Source organism: Dreissena polymorpha, chromosome 7 (assembly GCF_020536995.1).
Source record: "Dreissena polymorpha isolate Duluth1 chromosome 7, UMN_Dpol_1.0, whole genome shotgun sequence".
Classification (NCBI taxonomy): Eukaryota; Metazoa; Mollusca; class Bivalvia; order Myida; family Dreissenidae; genus Dreissena; species Dreissena polymorpha.
The window spans coordinates 3,964,182-3,986,870 of record NC_068361.1 but is presented as its reverse complement, the minus strand read 5'-3'; the positions used below and the strand labels follow the sequence as shown (position 1 = coordinate 3,986,870).

The 22,689-nt window shown below is 36.2% G+C and overlaps 2 protein-coding genes across 5 annotated transcripts in view; one reads left to right on the top strand and one right to left on the bottom strand.

The window, feature by feature from the left end:
• LOC127840120 (outer dynein arm-docking complex subunit 3-like) overlaps window positions 1-16,760 on the top strand; it is a 29,929-nt gene extending 13,169 nt beyond the window's left edge. For both annotated transcript variants that reach the window (XM_052368585.1, XM_052368584.1), the window contains 9 exons: window positions 1,661-1,765; window positions 2,049-2,171; window positions 3,900-4,022; window positions 6,837-6,867; window positions 7,899-8,011; window positions 10,183-10,343; window positions 11,572-11,734; window positions 13,188-13,319; window positions 16,231-16,760. In XM_052368585.1, coding sequence (XP_052224545.1) covers window positions 1,661-1,765; window positions 2,049-2,171; window positions 3,900-4,022; window positions 6,837-6,867; window positions 7,899-8,011; window positions 10,183-10,343; window positions 11,572-11,734; window positions 13,188-13,319; window positions 16,231-16,443 — 1,164 coding nt within the window. In that variant the 3' untranslated portion in view covers window positions 16,444-16,760. The remainder of the gene's footprint in view (window positions 1-1,660; window positions 1,766-2,048; window positions 2,172-3,899; window positions 4,023-6,836; window positions 6,868-7,898; window positions 8,012-10,182; window positions 10,344-11,571; window positions 11,735-13,187; window positions 13,320-16,230) is intronic.
• Window positions 16,761-17,287: 527 nt separating this feature from the next.
• LOC127840119 (cyclic AMP-dependent transcription factor ATF-6 alpha-like) overlaps window positions 17,288-22,689 on the bottom strand; it is a 99,469-nt gene continuing 94,067 nt past the window's right edge. The window contains exon 18 of one of the 3 annotated variants that reach the window (XR_008030422.1): window positions 17,288-18,179. Coding sequence is in view for 1 of the 3 variants with exons in the window: in XM_052368581.1 (XP_052224541.1) it covers window positions 22,432-22,592 (161 nt within the window). In the remaining 2 variants the exon portion in view is untranslated. Of the gene's footprint in view, window positions 22,593-22,689 lie in introns of all 3 variants that reach the window. The other 2 variants (XR_008030421.1, XM_052368581.1) reach the window with 2 other exon arrangements.

Here is a 22,689-nt window from a genome sequence, read left to right as displayed (position 1 = left end):
TTGTAAGTCACATTTTCACATTGTGCCCCAAATCCTCACGTTGTTCCTCACATTCTCACATTGTCCCTGATATTCTCACATTGTTCCTATTATACTGGCATTTGCCCGCACAATCTCACATTTTTCCTCACATTTCTCACATTTTTCTTACATTCTCACATTGTCCCTCACATTCTCACATTTGCCTTCAAATGATTTTGTCGTTCTGTATTACCGGTAAGTACCCGTAAAAGGTATCTTCCCAATTGATGGAAAACTACAAAATTCCTAATTTCCGTCTGAACAAATTCTCAAAAGGAAGGACAATTTTGTAAATTTTGTTCCAAAAGTGCATTATCTGCAAGCAAACAAATACAATGAGCACGCAAACTGAACATTTCAAGCCAAAATGCATGTAAATGAATATTTGAATTGGTTTTTGCAATTTATACAAAGCAATTTGAAAGACCCATAATTTCCAATCTTAAGATTTCCAATCCCAATTTCATGGTTTTTTGTGCTAATTTGTATGTCCCCCTTCAAAGAAGATGGGGAATATTGTTTTGCTGGATGTCTGTCGATCAGTAGACCTGTTTGTTTTCGATCAATAATTCGTCAATGAATTAACCAATTGGCCTGATACTTCACATGTGCATTGGCCATGGACAGTAGATGACCTTATTAAAATTGGGTTCACTAGGTCAAGGTCACTGTCACAATAAGTGTGAAAATCGTTTCCTCGTAAACCTATTGACCGATTGGCTTGATACTTCATATGAGCATTCGCCTTGGACAGTAGATGACCCCTATCAAAATTCGGGTCACTAGGTGAAAGGTCAAGGTCACAGTCACAATAAGTGTGAAAATTGTTTCCAATCAAAAACTTGTTAATGAATTGACGGATTGGCTTTATAATTCACATTTGCATTGGCCTTGGACAGTAGATGACCCTTTTGAAATTGGGGTTACTAGGTCAAAGGTCATGTGCACTGTCACAATAAGTGTGAAAATTGTTTCAGATCAATAACTCATCAACGAATTGACCAAATGGCTTGATACTTCCAATTTTCATTGGCCTTGGAAAGTAGTTGATCCCTATTGAAATTGGGATCTCTAGGTCAAAGATCAAGGTCACTGTCATAATAAGTGTGAAAATCGATTTTGATCAATAACTCGTCAACGATTGGTCGATTGGCCGATTAGCTTGATACTTCACATGTTCATTGGCCTTGGACAGTAGATGCCCTCTATTGAAATTGGGGTCACTAGTTCAAATTTCAAGGTCACCATGACATTAAGTGTTAAATTGGTTTCCGTTCAATATTTCAATATATCATGAAAGGATTGAGTGATGGTTGTCAAAGCCCTGTTTTGGGTGGGGGGGAGCTCTTGTTGCCAATTGTTACCATACTGGTACTTTTCCAAATTGGGCAAGAAAAGTGCTGCCATCACATTCTCACATTGCCCCTCACATCCACACATCGCCCCTCACATTTTCACCTTTGCCTCAAATATTTGTTGTTGGTCATGGGTCATGATAGTTCAAATTTTGAGTTTAAGAATACACATGTAATAATAAAGTTTGGCACTTGTTTGGCTTCAATATGAAGTATGTTAAAACGATTTTAATAGCCTTATATTAACATACTAACATTACATGGTGTTGTTGCATGTAATGCAGGCAATCAGAAGGATACAGAATGAAATGGACAAGGCAGAGATCAAGGTTGGGGCCGCTCACAACATCACCCGCCGCTATGAGCAGATCATGGATAATATACAGAAGGTAACAGATAGCCTGTAGTTGGAAAATAAATATGATAACATTCTTACTTGTCTATAAATTTTATCCAGGACTTAATCGAAGAGACTTTTTCACTGTCTGGCAAAGTGACAATATAAAAATTAATTAATTATTAGTGTGTTTCAAAAAATCATATGCAATTACATTTGCTAAAGCAAATCCCATAAACTACAACACAATCCTTGGTATCTATATTTCGAGTCAATGCTTTGCCTTGAAACAAAAGTTGTTTGGCCTCATAGATATGTTATTACCTGCTATAAAGGAGGTGCGTAACTACCCAGCCATCCTAGACTGTCTAGAGGAGCAGGTCCAACATTCCAGTGATGAGAAAGAGGAGCTCATGAAGATGACAGAGAAAGCAGTCTGTGCTGGGGAGGAGGCAAGGGTAAGTAGTCCATGCTATGGAGGTGGCTAGGGAAAGCAGTCCATGTTTTAGGAGGCTAGGGTAAGCAGTCCACTCTTGAAGAGGTTAGAGTAAGCAGTCCACTCTTGAGGAGGCTAGGGTTAGCAGTCCATGCTAGGGAAGAGGCTAGGGTAAGCAGTCTGTGCTATGGAGGAGGCTAGGGTAAGCAGTCTGTGCTATGGAGGAGGCTAGGGTAAGCAGTCTGTGCTATGGAGGAGGCTAGGATAAGCAGTCTGTGCTATGGAGGAGGCTAGGGTAAGCAGTCTGTGCTATGGAGGAGGCTAGGGTAAGCAGTCTGTGCTATGGAGGAGGCTAGGGTAAGCAGTCTGTGCAATGGAGGAGGCTAGGATAAGCAGTCTGTGCTATGGAGGAGGCTAGGGTAAGCAGTCTGTGCTATGGAGGAGGCTAGGGTAAGCAGTCTGTGCTATGGAGGAGGCTATGGTAAGCAGTCTGTGCTATGGAGGAGGCTAGGGTAAGCAGTCTGTGCTATGGAGGAGGCTAGGATAAGCAGTCTGTGCTATGGAGGTGGCTAGGGAAAGCAGTCCATGTTTCAGGAGGCTAGGGTAAGCAGTCCACTCTTGAAGAGGTTAGAGTAAGCAGTCCACTCTTGAGGAGGCTAGGGTTAGCAGTCCATGCTAGGGAAGAGGCTAGGGTAAGCAGTCTGTGCTATGGAGGAGGCTAGGATAAGCAGTCCATACTTAAGAGGATATGGGTAAGCAGTAAATGCTAGGGAAGAGGCTAGGGTAAGCAGTCTGTGCTATAGAGGAGGCTAGGGTAAGCATTCCATACTTAAGAGGATATGGGTAAGCAGTCAATGTCTGAGGAGACTAGGGTTAGCAGTCCACACTTGAGGAGGCCAGGGTAAGATGTCCACATCTGAAGAGGCCGGGGTAAGCAGTCCATTTTTGAGGATGCTAGGGTAAGCAGTTCTCGCTTTTGGAGGCTAGGGTAAGCAATCCATGCTTGAAAAAGCTAGGGTAAGCCACACTTGAGGAAATCAGGATTAACAGTCCACACTTGAGGAGGCTAGGTTAAGTAGTCCATGCTTTTGGAGGCTAGGGTAAGCAATCCATGCTTGAAAAAGCTAGGGTAAGCCACACTTGAGGAAATCAGGGTTAACAGTCCACACTTGAGGAGGCTAGGTTAAGCAGTCCATGCTTTTGGAGGCTAGGGTAAGCAGTCCACACTTAAAGAGGCCAGGGTAAGCAGCCCATTGAAGAGGAGGCTAGTGTAAGCAGTCCATGCAGGAGAGGAAACTAAAGTACAAAGAGGACAATGGCCTTGCTGCATTAGGAAGGCTTTAAAGAGACTTTTCACAGATAGGTTGTACTTATGTCAACACTGCAAAAACAATGTTTGAAACAAGTTTAATATATCTTTAAATTCACAATAACTTAAGTTATATTGATTCAATAGGTTTGTCAAAGTGTTTAAGCACAAGTCTGGAAATCGATCCAGGTTTAAAAAGGAGCATTGGAAAGTGGGAATAAATGCATGTACAAAAAGTGTCACCCCAGATTAGCCTGTGTATTGGCACAGGCTAATCAGGGCCAACTCTTTTTTCTTAAACTGTATTGTTGCTATGAATTCATTTGGTTCAAATGAAAAAAATACAATAAAAGCAAAAGTCTGGTATGACACTTTATTAACGCACATGCATTAAGCCCCGTTTACACAGAGCATGGCTCCAATGTTGCACACTATCTGCAGCGAGACCTGCATGCGATGGAGCGTGAGATGCACCAAGCCAAGCGGGCCCGAGATCAGCAGCTTAATGAGATGAAAAAGGAGGTCGAGAAACGCAAAGAAGTCCATGACCGCTCTGACAAACGGGTATGTGTTTTGTTGGTTTGTTTGCCTAATTGAGCAGTGCTCAGACAAAAAGGGGTTGTCAATGCATATGTGTAAAGTGTCATCCCAGATTAGCCTGTGCCCAGGGACAACACTTTCCGCTTGTATGATGTTTTTCATTAAAAGACAGTCTCTCAAAAATGCAGTTTAGGCAGGATGTGTCGTCTCTGATTAGCCTGTGCAGACTGCACAGGCTAATCTGGGACGACTTTTTTCGCACATGCATTAAACCTCTTTTTCACAGAGCGTGGCTGATTTGGAATTTAAGCTGTTTTAAATGGCATTTCACTCATACCACTGGGGGCCAGTTGAAATAATCACTTTTTATGCCCCCGGTAGGGTGGCATAAAGCAGTTGAACTGTCCGTCAGTGTGTCAGTATGTGTGTATGTCGGTCTGTCTCTCCGTCCGAAAACTTTAATGGCCATAACTTTTTCAATATTGAAGATAGCAACTTGATATTTGGCATGCATGTGCATCTCACGGAGCTGCACATTTTGAGTGGTGAAAGGTGAAGGTGAAGGTCATCCTTCAAGGTCAAATGTCTAATATATGGCGTCTGTCCGTCCGTCCAAAAACTTAAACATTGGCCATAACTTTTTCACTATTGAAGATAGCAACTTGATATTTGGCATGCATGTGTATCTCATGGAGCTAAACATTTTGAGTGGTGAAAGGTGAAGGTGAAGGTCATCCTTCAAGGTCAAATGTCAAATATATGGCCTCTGTCCGTCCGGAAACTTTAACATTGGCAATAACTTTTTCACTATTGAAGATAGCAACTTGATATTTGGCATGCATGTGTATCTCATGGAGCTGAACAATTTGAGTGGTGGAAGTTCAAGGTCAAGGTCATCCTTCAAGGTCAAAGGTAAAAAAAAAATCAAAGCGGCGTTCTCATGAAGCAGCACATTTTGAGTGGCGGAAGTTCAAGGTCAAGGCCATCCTTCAAGGTCAAAGGTCAAAAAAAAAAATCAAAGCGGCGTTCTCATGAAGCTGCACATTTTGAGTGGTGGAAGTTCAAGGTCAAGGACATCCTTCAAGGTCAAAGGTAAAAAAAAAAATCTTGAAAGCGGCGCAATAGGGGGCATTGTGTTTCTGATGAACACATCTCTTGTTTGCACATGTAGCTGGTTTGCAATAACTGATAATGCACCTACTTATGCCAGTAACTGACAACTGACAAACTTGAATCAGAGGTATTTTGAGAGAATGACCATAGAAATAACTTCATAACAAATCCCACACAAGTTATATTGTCAGCCCGGGAATCAGACCCAAACAAACTCGTATTTGTAGTCCAGCTCTGAGTCATCTTTCTCATGGCTGGCCTCATTAAGGGGCATGTGACAGCGAAAATTATTCTATGGGCAGTCTCTGCAAACGTCACAAATCCATTACTTAGTAGACCAGGTCACAAGATGTTTTAAATCTCTTTTAATTAATATGTAATATTGCTTGGCTGAACTTCATTTGAATGGCCAGTGAAATGCAAATGTTTTACCCAAAGGTTTTATCAACCATGATATTCTTTTAGTATAGTGGTAAATTGTACTGCACCTTGTACAGTTTGACTTGCTTTGCATGAGGTCTGGCAGACTTTTGTGGAGACTGATCAGTGGGACAGGGGTGTTTTCAACCCGTTCCCCATCAGAAGAAAAGTGAAAAGTGTGCAAGCATCATAAAACCAGAACAGCCTGCAAGTAACTTGCAGTCTGTATGCTAGTAACTCACAGTCTGTTCAGGTTTTGAGCTGTTTGCTGCTCATCAATATATTAAGGTTGGAAATGAAGCCTTTAAAACTTGATTCTAGAAAAGAAGATTTTAATTTTAATAAGATTTGAATAGGGCCAACAAACACATCAAAGTGCGTTTATAAGGAGTAAAAGATTAAGATAGTGAATGCAGAGATTTGTTTGCTCCTTTTAAAATTGTTTGGGTGCCAATTAAAGTTATATTGTTTATGAAACATTTTTCATTTATTGTTTTAGACAATTGTTATGTATTAATTGCTTGCACTATTTTGCGCCATGTTGTTAATAATTACCCCTTTGCACCCCTTTGGAAATAAGTCGCAAGACTTTCAAGGGCTTTCCTGGCAGTACATGTCCTTATATCAGACTAAAATAAACTATTAGTAAACAGTTGAATGTAAATGTACCTATAATTGTATGCCATATGAAGTCAATTTAATCTGTGATATTTTTGTGTTCAATGTATGTGATTCTCTTAAGCTGAATTTGGTTTAAACTTCTTTGTGAAAATTGTAAATTTTATTAAGGTATGTAAATGTATCTCAAATGTTTACCTCATTGAGTCAATTTTAATTCTGTGATGCTAAATATATGTGTTTGTTCTAATCTAATTTTGTTTTAAGCATCTGAGAAATTGTATTAAGGTATTGTAAATGTTACACACATGTACACACCTCATGATTTCAATTTGATCTGTGATATTTTTAGTGCTCAGTATATGTGTTTGTTTTAAATTTATCTTGTTCGTATGCAAAATGTGATAGATTGTTTATGTTATTCTTTGACATGTGTATGCCGAATAAATCTATCTATCTATCTAATTAATTTAATTTTAATTCCTAAGTACACAGCCGTGGTATTTAGGTAATTTTTAATAATGTTTTGTGTTTAAAAGAACAGGAAAAAATAAATTGGCAATCAACTGGAAATTACTTGAATCATTGTCCAGATTATATATGAATCTTTATTTCATATGAATCATGCCAATTGGACACAACTTTGTACAACAGTTTCTCATAGTTGCTATTCTCTGTTGTTTGCAGCAAAAGATAGCCGTGATAAGTGATACAAGTGGTAGGCATGTTCTTTTGCCATGTTTTGCTGTTCAATGTTGTGTTTCAAATTTATTGTTGCCATTTTAGGGGTTTGTTAGTAAAATCCATTGCAATTGATCACATCGCAGTTTCTGTTTAGGCTAGCTTAATTCCTATCCAGTTATATTTTAACAGTTTTAAATAATTATGATAAGAATTTTTTTTAATGTGCCTGCCCTGGGGTTCAAATTCGGAGATCTCAAGAAGTATAAGTATATGTGCCACTACTGCACCACGCAGGCGTTGTATTGATGATAGTGTAAACGTTGTCTCGGTTTTACGCGTTTAGGGTTTATTATTATTAGTTAGACATCAGACTTAGGCAGAGATTGTACATAAGTATTTCAATATACATTAACCCTTTCAGTGCGGGAACCGAAATTTGAAGGCCTTTGCAAACAGTTTGGATCCAGATGAGACGCCACAGAACGTGGCGTCTCATCAGGATCCAAACTGTTTGCTATTCGGATAGTATTCTTTGAAAAAAATCGAAGAAAATGCTAATTTTAGAAATTCAGCAGACGACATTTTAGCAGAAGACAAATTACCCAGCATGCAAAGGGTTAAAGACCTGATTTCATGTCTTTGCAGAGTTTCTTGTTGTATCCATTTCTGTCCGTGCATTCATTACTACGACAAATAAGTATATACTTCGCAGATGAATGTAACTCAAAACCATTAATTTGGGTAATTGTGAGACTAGTTGTCACTTCTGTTAGCTTTGTTCTTTAAAAACTGGACATAATGAATATTTATAAAGTGTCATCCCAAATTAGCCTGTGTAGTCTGCACCGGCTAATTAGGGACGACACTTTTTGCTTTTATGGAATTTTCTATTAAGATGAAGTTTCTTCTAAATGAAAATCCTATTTAGGCTGAAAGTGCCGGCCCTGATTAGCCTGTGCAGTTTTTCACAGGCTAATAAGGGAATACACTTGACGAAGATGCATTATGCCCAATTTTACCAGAACATGTCTGTTATGGTATTCCTGTGTATTGTTCCCTGTACAGATTCCCGGCAGGCCAAGCTTCTTGAACCGAAGGCTGAGCGACAGGAGATGATTCTCACACTAGAGGACGCCTTTGAACAGATCATGAAGGCAACCAATGTCTCGGATATCGAAGTTAGATTTTATACACTTTATACCCTTTGATTACAAATTACCTCGATCTCAAATTTTTATTGTAATATTCTTCATTCAAACTTTATCCTTAGACTACGAATTATCTGAATCTCAAATTTTATAGTATACCTGGTTGCTCAAATGTTTGAACAAATTTAAGGATTTGTTTCAAATAGGCTTTAAATTGTATTGTCTTGCAATTTAAATGACGACCAAGTTTGATAGAACATAGATATATTCCTCACAATAAAGTAGTGTACCATGGATTTACTGTTTTTGTAAGTCAGCATACTTTTTCTAACCTACAATAGTCAAATTTTGCTATCAAGTGGAAATGTGTGTGTAGGTTGTGTATATGTAGCCATTGCCTGTGATTGCGTAGTTATTTCAACTAAAATAAATTAAATGGTAACTCAATAAAAAAAAATTGTTTCTCGTAGTAATCTAAATATTCAAGTTTAATTTTGCATAGAACTAACTACATATCTGAACCCAGTTGTTCGACACCTGGGTAAATTTTAACCCTTGGATAAATGTCGGATAAATTTAACCAAGGTTCAATTTTTTGGTTAAGTGTTGTTGCATCATGTTGGTTAAATTTATCCAGCGCTTTGTCTGGATAAATTTAACCCTGGTCTAAAGGTTGGTTAAAATTTATCCATGTAAACAAACAAAATAGCCGAATTTTATTTGTATCCTAATCCATGTAATAATCGCCAACATTTTTTGAATGTTGTATTAAATGATGATAAAATGTGGAGTCGATAACGGTTCAAAATAAAATGTTGATAGAATTTGTAATTTAATTGGCGGAAATATGGAAACTTCGACGAGGCCTCCCATGTTTATATACCATGCTCGCTTTAACGTTTACAAATGACAGGTTCGAAATAATTTGTTTTCTTTACACTCATGATCGCATTAAACGTTAATTTTACACGTTTTCATTCGCAATTTATTTACAGAATCACAACAAATGCCAAATACAATACAGCAAATACATAGTTGTTTCATTGATCTATAAACATTCAATGGATTGAATATAACTGATTTAAAATTAACGTTTTTATAGTATTATTAAATCTTGTTCCCAAAACATGCTGTCCTATTTATATCTTGACGACATGTCGGCCATTTTGCTTTTACAATTGATTATGGGATAAGTGTAAAAGTTAACCAGTGGATAAATTTACCCAACATGGATAGTTATCCAGCCTGGGTAAATATTTCCAGCAACGCATTTATCCAGCCTAGTTAGTAACCCAGATGGATAACTTAAACCGGCTGTTAGCGCTAACCAAGGGGATAAAATAACCTAGTGTACGAACAACTGGGTCAGGAGTTATTTATTCACCACCAACTTGTATTTACATTTATATCTGCAGTTCTCTGTGAAAAAAAGTTTTAATGCATGTGCGTAGTGTCGTCCCAGATTAGCCTGTACAGTCCACACAGGCTCATCAGGGACGACACTTTCCGCCTAAACTTGATTTTTGGTAAGGAGGGACTTTCTTGAAACTAAAAATACCATAAAAGCTGAAAGTATCGTCCCTGATTGCACTGTGTGGACTGCAATGACTCATTGGGACAACTTAACACACACGCATTAAACCCCCTTTTCACAAGTACAGTGCATAAATAAAGCAGAAGAGCACATTGCGTTGGGACAGATCTTGTTCTTCAACTTTCTACTACATAACTATTGCAACTTGCCTAATGTTATGACAGACATCTTTTGATGTATTCATACTTTGACATGCTCAAGATAGTCGAGGCCCCATCTTCTATGTTGCCAATATTTGTACCGCACCAGTGCCTATAATATAGTATTAACTTTTCCAAGGTGTGTTTGGTCATGTAGTCTGGGGTGGTATTCACCAACCCATTATTTGACTTAAAAATAAAGAATAGACTGAAGGACCAAGAACAATACGTCCGGTGTTTGAATATATACATTCTACCACCAGTGATAATGTGAATGAAATGTATTCTAGATAAAGAATTATAAATTTCTTAGAGGCAGTTAATGCCAAGTCTGACTCAAAACTAAAGCAATTTTTGAATATCCCAATTAACAAAATATCTTAATTCTTAGCCTGAAGTCAAAAAATTGTTTGTTGAATACTGGCCCAGGATTCAGTTGCCTGTTTGCCTTTATGCGAATTCCTCAGGACATCGTGTTCCGTCTCGAGCACCAGGACCAGACGTATGTGCGTCTGCGCGCCATGGAGAAGGAGAAGATGTCCAAACGCATCATCGTCTCAGAGGAACTTGCAAAACAGCGAGCCATCTTTGAGGAAATGAAGTTCACCAGTGAGCGACAAATCCAGAGGTTAGAAAGAGCCTCGTTCTGTGAAAACAGGGCTTAATGCATGTGTTGGTTTAAAGTGTTGTCCAAGATTAGCCCTTGCAGTCAACACAGGCTAATCAGGAAAGACACTTTTATGGAATTTTTCTTTTAAAAGTAGACTCTCCTAAGCAAAAATCAAGTTTAGTCAGAATGTTTGGTCCCTAACAAGCCTGTGCAGATTGCACATGCTTATGTGAGACAACACTTTTCAAACATGCATTGATGGGTATGTCATGTGCAAAACTTGGATGCCACATTAAGAGGAAAGGTCACACTTAGGGGTCAAAGGACAATAATAGCAAAATTGTGAAATGCAATTCATTTCCCATTATGGACCATTTGTATTTTTATATAGCTATATATGGCTTGATTTTATAATTACATGGGCAAATGTTTACCTTGATTTTAGGTTGTGTCCAGTCTCTCTTTATGTGCATCCATTCTCTGTTAGTCCAGCTGTCCCAAAAAAATGTATTTGGTAATTTTTGGTTGAGTTATGCATTTTCAACTTGAGCATTTTCAGTGACATATTACTTGCATCAAGTGAATTGGGTCTTATGCCATATGTGGCCATCTCTGCCCTTGACCAGCCATCACATTTTCACAGTCTGGTCTGGGGCGGACATGTCTGCAATAAATTGAGTCGTGTTCTGAGTTACTGGGCATAATGCATGTGCGTAAAGTGTCGTTCCAGATTAGCCTGTGCAGTCTGACAGGCTAGTCAGGGATGACACTTTCCACTTTTATGGTATTTTAAGTTTCAAGGATGTCCCTCCTTACCCAAAATCAAGTTTAGGCAGAAAGTGTCGTCCCTGATTAGCCAGTGCAGACTACACAGGCTAATCTGGGATGACACAATGCACATGCATTAAGCCCAGTTTTCTCAGAACAAGGCTCAATTTATGCATTTGTTCAGGGTCTCAGACAGGGTAGCTGCTGACAAGAGTGCGCATGCTGGTCTGGATCTATGCTGGCGACATATGGCATGAGACACATTTTTGCATGATGTAGCTCATGTGTCATGTGATAGTGACAACTCTTTGTCATTCAGTCGTTTCACAGTGGGTGTATTTCTGTGAAATCTCTTCTAGATTCAGTAACAAGCCACATCAAGCCAAGGAACAATTTTTGTTGCAATTTTATAATGCTTTGTTCATCATATATATCAAACTTCCAGACTTTCAAAGTTTACGTACAACTGGTTTTGTAGGGGTCGCAAGGCATTGGAAGACATGGCTGAATACTTGAAGGAACAAGAGACCCGCAGAAATAATGCCATTGAAAACTACCATAGGAACAACAAGCTGTTGTTGAACCTTCTGTCTGGAACCACTACCCTGTTTGAGAAATTGAAGGACATTCGACTCAAGCCTGTAAGCATTCATTTGTAATACCTCAAAAACCAAATATGTACGAGTGGGCATATTAGAGTCACCCGGTCAGATTGTCTGTCAGTTGGTGTGACAATGTGTCTGGTGTGTTTGTTGGCATAAAATGTTGGTTGAGCAAACTGCTAACACATTTCTAAAAAGATTAAATGGTAATTTTTCCTCATCATAATAAAATGTGTAAAACACTTAGGTCATACTCAGTGATAACCTATTTTGCTTTAAAGCTATTTTCCCATACATAGCTTTAAACTATTTTCACATTTTGATCCCTATATTTTATGTTTTAGGTGAATTTCACTCTGAATTGCTTATTAGCTGAACCGAGCATTAAGTGCACATTGTGAGATATTGTGGTCTGTCCATGTCTGTTGTATGTCAATAAAAGTTTGCCCTACAGTATACATCAAGAGATCTCATTTTTCATCCAATCTAATTATCTTGATGAAACTTGGTCTTAATGTTAATGTTAAAAATATCTACACCGAGTTTGAATCTGGGTCATTGCATCTAAAAACAAGTTCACATGGTTAAATCCTGGAAAAACAATGTAAACACTCTTGAGGCCACAGCTATGACTCCATCTTGATTGTTGAGAATATTTTATCTGGACAATATCTTGGCACATTTACGTGTGGGTCACAGGCGTCCAAAAATTAGGTCATTATGTTAAATCATAGAAAAATCAGGTTTCCATTCAAGAGGCAACATTTATGACTCAATCATGGTGAAACTTGGTCATGATGTTTAACTTTACAATATTCAGGCATTATTTGAATCTATGTCACTTGTGGTCAAAAACTAGATCACTAGGTCAAGTCTTTGATAATTTGTTTACCTTGAACTCAGGTGATATCTTCAAGGCCATCATGGTCATCTTGTTAAAGTCTACCATTATTACATATTTGCAGGTTACTGGCGAAGATCAAACACTTATAAATTGCAGTTTGTTTGTGACAGAATTCACAAATATGCTGCTATTAAAATGCAGGGCTGACTCTGCAATTTGCCAAATAATTAAAGGCTAAAAATGAGCAAATTTGGCAAAAAATAAGTTTATTCCATCCTCACAAAATCCTATAAAGTATCCAAAATCATAAACATTCGGACATAATAAAGTTAATTTGAGTACAAACATTTATGATAGGCCTTGTTGGCCATTATATTCTTTTTTATATTCATTTCCCGCTCAGAAGTAAAGTGAAAATAGCTACATGCAACTGACATAAAACCAGAACAGCCTGTGAGTAACTTGTAGGCTGTTCAGGTTTTATGCTGTTTGCTGCTTATCTGTACATAAGGGTAGGAAATAAAGCTGGTTAAACTTGAATCTAGTAAGAAAGGTCTTAAATGTTATTAGATTTTCTAAGAGACTCCAAATTCATTAAAGTAATATACATGTAGTATCTGAGTAGTAAAGGGTCAATGGACATTTCAGCCACTGCACAACTTTGCGAAGGGCGACCCTGTGGAGGACCTGAAACAGTGCGGCCGCAAGCTGGAGGTGCTACTGGACATGCTGGGTATCAAGAAGAACCAGTCACAGCTGCACAAGGTGGACGGCGAGAAGGTGAGAATACTGTAGCCCAGACTCAAAAAATCACTAACTTTGTTTTATGTATAATATGCCTTAGTAGTTTTTTATGCCCCCAGCACCCAATTGTATAAACGCTGGTTAAAGTTACCGCTCGGTAACTTTTAAACCTTGGTAAGTTTGCGGTTATTCAGGTTTAGTAACCGTCAAGGTAATTCGATTGTATAAACAAGAAATACCGCAAAGTAACTAAACCTGGCATAGTGGAATTTAACCAACGGTAAATTTAACCAAAACATTCCCACAATGCATTTTCTTATGACGTAATTTTCGCGCGAAGTGTCACGCTTCGATTTCATTTACAAATGCTTTTACAATAAAATAAAGTGTACATTTTAACTTCGAGTTCATCAAATTTTTCAAAGTGTTTACGAACATATGTCACAGACCAGGGAAAAAAATATCATGATGTCGGGATTTGCCTCATTTAGCGGAATCCCTGGTGCTTCCAACTGCGAGAGAGTGCTTGCAAAGACGCCTAATTTTCTTGTTTTTTAAATGATGTAACATATTCATGGTCGCCGTAACATGCTAGCCTATTCTTCTAATTTTGCTTATAACCCGTATTCATATGACTGCGTTAAAAAATAATATCTTTCGCCAAATAACGATGTTTACACATTCAAAGCACAACGCTGAGTATATCATTAACTTAAAATTACATCCGAAAATCACTCTGTCTGTAGTCGATATTGCATATTAAAATTAAGAAAAGTGCGAGTCTTTTTGACGATTTATTATAAACGCGACTTATTTCACACGTGCATGCACTGTATATCGACGCATTTCAATTGTCAATTTATCACAATTTCCTTATTTCGTGCAATGTGCATTGTTTATAATCTGTGCATATACTTTTGACATTTTTAGAATGTACAACAAGCCATACAAATATCGCACAATTCATAAATAATCTGCAATATTTGCTTTCCGATTAAATTCATGTTAGGCATAGAGATGTGTAAAGTATAAGATGATAAAAATAGCACCACACTGGAATTCGGAATGTCCCATTTTTTACACGGGTATTAACGACTCATTTATCTGTTGTGTAATGGAATGTTTTTCATTCTTATTTAAGTGTACAATAAGGGCATTTACCATAGACAAATAAAACATCGTGTAAGTTTAAACATATGTTTGTATGCAGAAATCTGCAAATGTAACCGAGTTTACCAACGGCTATTATTTGTTAAACTGCTCCGGTTCATTTGAACAGCAGTAATGTAGAGTACGTGACGTAGCGTGTGACGAAAAAGAAAGTTTATCGAGTTCATAATTATTTCATCAAGATTGGACAATAAATGTGGCCTCTAGAGTGTTAACAAGGTTTTACTATATATAGCCATATAAGGAAAAAATGCCCCGCCCCTGGCGGCCATGTTTTTCAACCAACCGGCATCATTTTCAAACTCGTCCAAGATATTATTGGGATGAATCTTCTGACTAAGTTTCATGAAGATTGGAAATAAATGTGGCCTCTAGAGTGTTAACAAGATTTTACTATAGCCATATAAGGAAAAATGCCCCGCCCCTTGACAGCCATGTTTCTCAAGCAAAGGTTACCATTTTTTAACTCATATAAGATATCATTGGGACAAATCTTCTGAGCAAGTTTCATGAAGATTGGAAAATAAATGTGGCCTCTAGAGTGTTAACAAGGTTTTACTATAGCCATATAAGGAAAAATGCCCCGCCATCTGGCGGCCATGTTTTTCAACCAACCGTCATCATTTTCAAACTCATCCAAGATATTATAGGGATGAATCTTCTGACCAAGTTTTATGAAGATCAGACAATAAATGTGGCCTCTAGAGTGTTAACAAGATTTTCCTATAGCCATATGTAGCCATATAAGGAAAAATGCCCCGCCCCTTGACAGCCATGTTTTTCAAGCAAACGTAACCATTTTCAAACTCATCCAAGATATCATTGAAACCAATCTTCTGACCAAATTTCATGAAGATTGGACAATAAATTTAATGTATTTGAGTAAAGATGCAATTTATGTTGATGAGGTAATTAATTTGAATCTTACTTATAGTTCACAAAATGTAATTACGTACAGTACAACTTTTTACACTCGAGGATAACTCTAAAAAGTAAGATAACTCAAACAAATGTCATAATTTAGGCAAAACTTCAAATAAGAAATGATTCCCTTAAATCGAGATCTAGCATGTGGCGGTCCTTAATTCTTAATTCTGAGATTTACCCTCCATAACTATAGGTTACTCACACATCTTTGTAAGAACTTATGATAGGGGAATTGTGTTTGCCCTTGTAATAGCTGCGAGCTGATTTAGAGGCTGTGTTCACAACACGTGTCAAGTAGAAAAAAATTATGCGGGGAAAATTGATATACTCTTACTTTCATTAATTTTATTATCATTAATATTGGTCTTCACTTTTTTTCTAGACATTAAAACAAAAAAATTATAATTTTACTGACAATTTAGCAGGTGCATTCCACTTTATATACTTTTTTGTATTTACAAGTTTTAATTATATTAAAAAAGTATTATGTCAAGGCCTTATAATAACTTCGCTAATCAAACATTGAAATGAATTTTTCCAACTTCTCGATGTGAACATTTTGATAACTCCAGACCTTTTGATAAGTCCAGAATTTCTGTCATCTCAATGCGATCTTAAGTTTATAAGTTTGTGATCGTAAAATTAAAATTTGGTCTGTAGTTACTTATTCTCATCAAATCATATTCAGGATTGATAAAACTGACTGGATCTTGTTCTAGTTGTATTGTGTTTACAACTGAACCAAGTTAATTAAATGCTCTTTTTTTTCTCTTTACGTCTTTACCGTAAACAATATTTGTGATTTGTCAGCATGGAAAACCTAGTTGATAACTTTTTACACCCTTGTCAGTTGAGTCAATACCTGGAGTCGAAGCTGCCCCCAGACAATGTCAGGATCCGCATTGACACGGACGACCACAGCGATGCAGACGACTTCCACTTTGACCACGACCAGGAGAACGAGGGCTTTACGTCCCGTGAAGACATCAAGCGGCAGGGACAAGAAATACTGCACTCCAAGTTGAAACCTAAGAAGAAGAAACCTCGCAAGCGCAACAATTAAATTCTTTTTATTTTGAACTTTTTTTTAGGCTTTTATGATTTATTTTAGTTTTTGTCTTTTTTACTAGTTTGACGATGTAACATCAGTAATGCCAGACACGAAACAAGTATTGTTTATAAGAAAATTAATATTATAACTCTTCCATTTTTTATTATTTTTTGTTTTTGTTGCAATACGTCTCTATTTATCTTATCATTTGCTTGAATTACCATACATTTAAGGCGCTAAACAATTATATGACAATTATTTAATTAGCCCTGTGTACTAAAGAGTATTCTTACTAAACATGCTAAATAAAAATGTCTTCATTAAAATGGTGACAGTGTTGTTGTTGACGGGAGTATATTTTTAAGTGGTATCAAACTGTCCCTGATGCATTCGAGATGACATTATTCTATTTGATTATTATGATTGTTTACCACCAATCTGTTTCTAATTGAAAACGTTGCCTGAAATATTACGGTAATACAAAATACTTACTGTTAAAAATTAGTCCAGATATTAAGATTTTTTCCTAGAAAAGTGTAAGCTTCCAGGACGCCATGACAGGGTGGCATATAGCAGTCTGGCATTTCATTTCCAGAATTTTTTTCTGTTAACACTTTTAAGATATTGACCTGATTTTTGGTGTGTGAGCCTATCTGCATTACTTAAAGATCAATTTCAAGTTTCGCTTCAGTCCACTGATCCATTGATTTTTGGCAAAGTTACGACCTTTGACTTAGACATTTTCTTTAAAATAACACTTCCTGACTTTTTACTAAACACTTGCAGATATTGACCTCATTTTTGGTGTGTGAGTCTACCTAGATGACTTACTTTACAAATCAATCAAACAAATGAAAACGTTTTACTTTTATTGATATACATATTATATACATATATCATTCATGTTGTGCAAGATCGAATATAATTAACATGAAAATAAGTCAAATGTATTCAAATTAATTCAACAAAATGATATATATTATATTAGATGTTGACTCTACATAATTAACTATATGTTAAAACTGCCAAAGTTTTTCGATATCTTGTGACTAGAAATATATATGCACAACAACTCAACCCACATCCATAAAGCATATCAGACACGATATACAGAGTTAAAAAATGCACACAACGACCATATACAAACACTCTACAACTACACTTGATATAGCTGATTTATAAGGTGTCACAACAGTCTTACCACAGAAGTAGTGAGACCACAAGGAACTTAACTGTTCTGAGTAGAAAGTGTTCACATTTTTTCACATTAGACTTAAAAGAAAAACTGAGCCAACACTTGTCAGTCATGTTCATGAACAATCCATAATCATTTTCAAACTACATGTATTGGTAAATACCAAGCAAGTTTTATGGTAAGAGGGTAAACAAAAAGTGACATCTAAAGAGTGCAGTTTCACTATAGCCAAATAAGGACAAATGCCCTACCATGTGGCAGTCATGTTTTTCAATGGACAGGAACCATATCTAACTTGTTTCAGAAATCAATGAGCACAAATATCACAGCAAGTTTCGTGAAGATTGCCCGAACAAATGTGAATTCTAGAATGCTCAAGAGCCTTTTGTTTTATTTACCTAGTGATCTAGTTTTTAACCACAAAATTACTCAATTTCGGACTTAGTCAGAGATATAATTGGGACAAATGCTCTCACAAAGTTTCATGACAACAGGGCAATAAATGTTACCTGACCTCTAGAGTGTTTCAAAAAAGCTTTTTTAATAATTTGACCTAGTTACATATTATTTTGCCATGAAGAAACCAAGTTTAGAATTTTGTCAGTATGAACAATGTATTGACAAAGTTTTGTGGAGATTGAGCAATAAATGTGGCTTCATAATTGTTCACAAGCTTTTTCTTTAATTTGAGCCAGAGGCCCTAGCTATATTTTAACCTCATGTGACACAGTTTCAATATTGGCCGAAATATCTTTTGGACAAATGTTCTAACCAAGTTTCATAAAGATGTGAAATAATGGACAATATATGCAGCCTCTTCAAGTCTTCACCACAAAGCATTTGTTGACGATGCATACCATACACAAGGCAATCACAAAAGATCACCATGAGCATGTTGTACTCAGGCGAGCTATTAATAAAGCATTAACATTTAACTCCGTACAAATCTCGTAGATCGCAACAACAAAAACATTTAATATGTATAGGTTAATTTGACAATAAGCAGTTAAATATAAAAACCCATTGCACATCATTGTATCCACAAATCATGGTCCAGACTTTAATCACAAGTCAAGTAATAATAGCAGCTGATAAATATTATGCAACAAAATTAAAGCCAAGAAGAGATAAATCTGCAAACTGAGAACGAATTCATCAGAAAAAATATTTGGAAGATACATGATTCATCGACTTACAAAAACAAATGACTTGCACTAGAATAAAAATCTTCACTCATCAGCCATTACTATTATTGCATCCTAACCATACTTATCTAGTAAGGGTTCCTAAATTACTAAAGATAGCATGAACCAACAAGGGAGACAACTCTTGACGTCACATTTCAGGGAGTGAAAAAAAGTGGTTCTTTATTACTTTGCTTTACATGGGCTAAAATAACGTATAGGAGCTCTTTTCTGGTTGGATTAAACAGTTCAAAATTATAATTCATTAAAGCAAACAGAAAATGCTTTCTGAAACCCTAAATAGTATTCCTGCAATAATTTGTCATCAATAACTTATGTTTTAACAAATCATTTGTTCATGCTACTTAAGACGTCTTAATTAATTTAGATTTTGGAAGTATGTCAATTACAAATCATTGGAAAAAAGGAATGACAATTCATATTTAAACATTCACTGAACATGATATTACATAGTTTACATATCAAACATAATCGTACAATGACTTGTAGACAATGGGGCATGTGCACCATAAAATCGTTATTTTCATTGGCCCTGTTCACTGACAACTTGCAAATCCAAGTTTTATACATTATACATATAAAAGAACACTCATTTATAAGACAAACATAATAGATAATTACTTCCTTCATGGGTAATCATCAACTGAAATGGATTTAAATGTTTTTTACAGTAATTGTAGCACTATTCATTAGTTATTAGGTTTATGTTAGTATCAATAACCTAGCATTAGAGTAAGAATCAAAGTTGACAAGCTTGAATGGCACAATGTTGAGTGTAAGAGATTAGCTCTTAAAGGACTGGATTTTGAATACCAACGAGCAATTTATGTTTCAACTGTCTATCTTAACTTCAACACTATTTAAAAATAGATTTTTTATGCTGTATAAAATAAGATTATTTTTTAAACCTAAAACATGTGAACAAGTCCATTTAAAATGGAAATTAAAAGCAAGTATACTTTATTTAAGTACCTGTCAACGTAATACAGTAATATGGCAAAAACAGGCACCTTAAAAATACCCAGCAATGGATTTCAAAATTGTGTAGATCTCGATGAGAAGAACTGACAAGCCTCATGTTTACAACATTTCAAACATCGTCAGTTACAAATCACTACAGTAGCAACAATACAGCACAAAGCATATATCGCCCCCTTGGTGAAAAAAGATACCACAAGCCATTGAAATTAGAAGGCACATGGTACCTTTATGCACCGATGAGGCGATTTCATAAAACCCTCAGAAATGTCAAGCATAAAATGGTTAAATAGTAAGAGTAAAGGCCACAGGAATATTAGACTTATGCCATTACATAACTGCATATTGTATTCCACACATAAATATAAATAAAGAAATCGAAATGCAATATTCACACAAAAAACATACAGGTTAAATGGAATGATTAGATGCAAACACCCAAAACCATGTTTATATAATATATAATAACAAGGGACAAAATTGTCACAAAACCAGGTTTTCATTGTGAAAAAAAAATTTGATAAAGGGAGAAAACTCAAACTGAACTTTTTAAATGAACAAACAAAATTAACCCCCTTTGTAAGTTTGTTTAAAAAAAAAAAAAATCTATTTTTAGTCGTGGCGACCTTGACATTGGAGATATTGACGTGATTCTTTCGTGCGACACACTGTACCATGATGGTGAACAAATGTGCCAAATGATTTTAAAATCTCACAATGAATGACATAGTTATGGCCAGGACAAGCTCATTTATGGCCATTTTTGACCTTTGAACTCAAAGTGTGACCTTGACCTTGGAGATATCGACGTAATTATTTCGCGCGACACACCGTCCAATGATGGTGAACAAATGTGCCAAATGATTTTAAAATCTGACAATGAACGACATAGTTATGGCCCGGACAAGCTTGTTCCGCCAGCCCGCCAGCCAGCCAGCCCGCCCGCATTCGCCAATCTAATAACCAGTTTTTTCCTTCGGAAAACCTGGTTAAAAATTAACACAACACCAATCATTTTCATAGCAGAAACAGTCTAAAATTATACTTGTGCTAAAGATGGCATATAAGTTTTGTTGATGTGTTTTTCTTTAGATGTAGCAACATATTGAAATACAATTTGTTGTAAATACACGTTTCAGCTGGAAACACGTTCCATTTATCAAAACATTCGTCTGACAAATATTTTTTCTTGCAAAATTGTACATTTGACAAAAGTTTCATTACACTCTCACAGTAAATATTATACTTATATAAAAATAAAAAATCTAAGCTAAATCATCTACAACTAAACAAAATAAACCCTAAAACATGTACCATAAGTGTCCCACATTTATTACATAATACACAAACATATGAATACATCAATGGTCCAAGTATTCTGGAATTCAAATATTTAAATCTTTGAAGAAATCATTATTTGAAGTATCAGCTTTTGTCCACATATCTTACATTCATAGACACAATAAACATTAAAATCAACAAACTTGATGAAGTTAATTTCTAAATCTGTATGTTCTATGTGAAGTCCAAATGATCAATTTTGACAAGCAGCCATGAATATATGTACCGAAAAATACAAATGTATATAATGCTGTAAGTATTGTGATAAAAGAAAAGACATGAGACACAACCACTTATGAACAATTATAATGACAGACGATTAGTCATGAACAATATCTGTAAAACAGCTGCCTTCAAATAAACTTTTGTATCTCACTCCATTCAATACATTAATTTGGTCAGTGATAGAACAGTGATTTCTGTAAGTATTTTTGTGTTATAAAGCTGCAAGTTTACATAATTGTATTGACTTGTAGCTGGTAATGGTAAATTGTCATACAGTGTTAAAAGTTTGAAGAGAAAGTCTATTTAAGAATGATAATTCACATCTCCATTCATTTTAAAATTACTCAGAAGAAATCTTCATTGAGCACTATGTTTCTAATATCTTAACTCAGAAGAAATCTTCATTGAGCACTATGTTTCTAATATCTTTTCTACTACTATAACACAACAAAAATCACATCATTTTGCTCATGTAACACAATAACCATAACTTTCAATCTAAAAACTGAGTTCTATTAACTATTCTTTAAAACAACATACCTATTTCAATTACAAACAAACACTTCCTAAAAGCATCAACAAGTTTGTGCCATTCTCAGAAATTTAAAAATAGTTTCTATGCCTCTTAATCACAGTCAATAAATTAGCGATACTTTTTTAAACATGTCTACTATGTCAGCAATCTGACTAAATCAACTATGTCTGCAATCATAAAACCTATTTCAGACCGCTATCCATATTCCATTGTTGTTGTTTTCAAACAACAAAGACTCATCAAAGCATGGTTGCTACATAAATCAGCTGTACATATCAGTTCAACACACAATTGACATTCCATAGACAATCTACAAATCTGTAAGTATGTTAAACCATTAAAAGCATTATCATTTCAACACTCATTTTATCTGTTTCAAATGATACATTTTAAGGGTCATTTAAGTCTCCACATTATGATGTCCACCGACAAAAAACTGTCAATTTTAAAAGCCTTTTCAGGCTGTTAAAACAGCATACTTTTCCATGACAATCTGTTAGACCTAAGTTCTGTCCCAGCTCTCAGGCTTTTGGTTGGTTGTTGAAGTTGGTTTGGGTGTGGTTGTGCTTGCCGCGTGCGTATCGGGGGATTGAAGACTTGCTCACGTGGATCAGGTTGGTGTTCATCACTTCACAGTCGATCTGCATCATTCCCACCTCATCATCTCGCGGCATCATGGACTCTGAAAGGAAAAGTGAGGTGCGTTATGGGAAAACAGGGTTTAATGCATGTGCATAAAGTGTCATCCCAGATTAGCCTGTGCAGCTGTACAGGCTAAT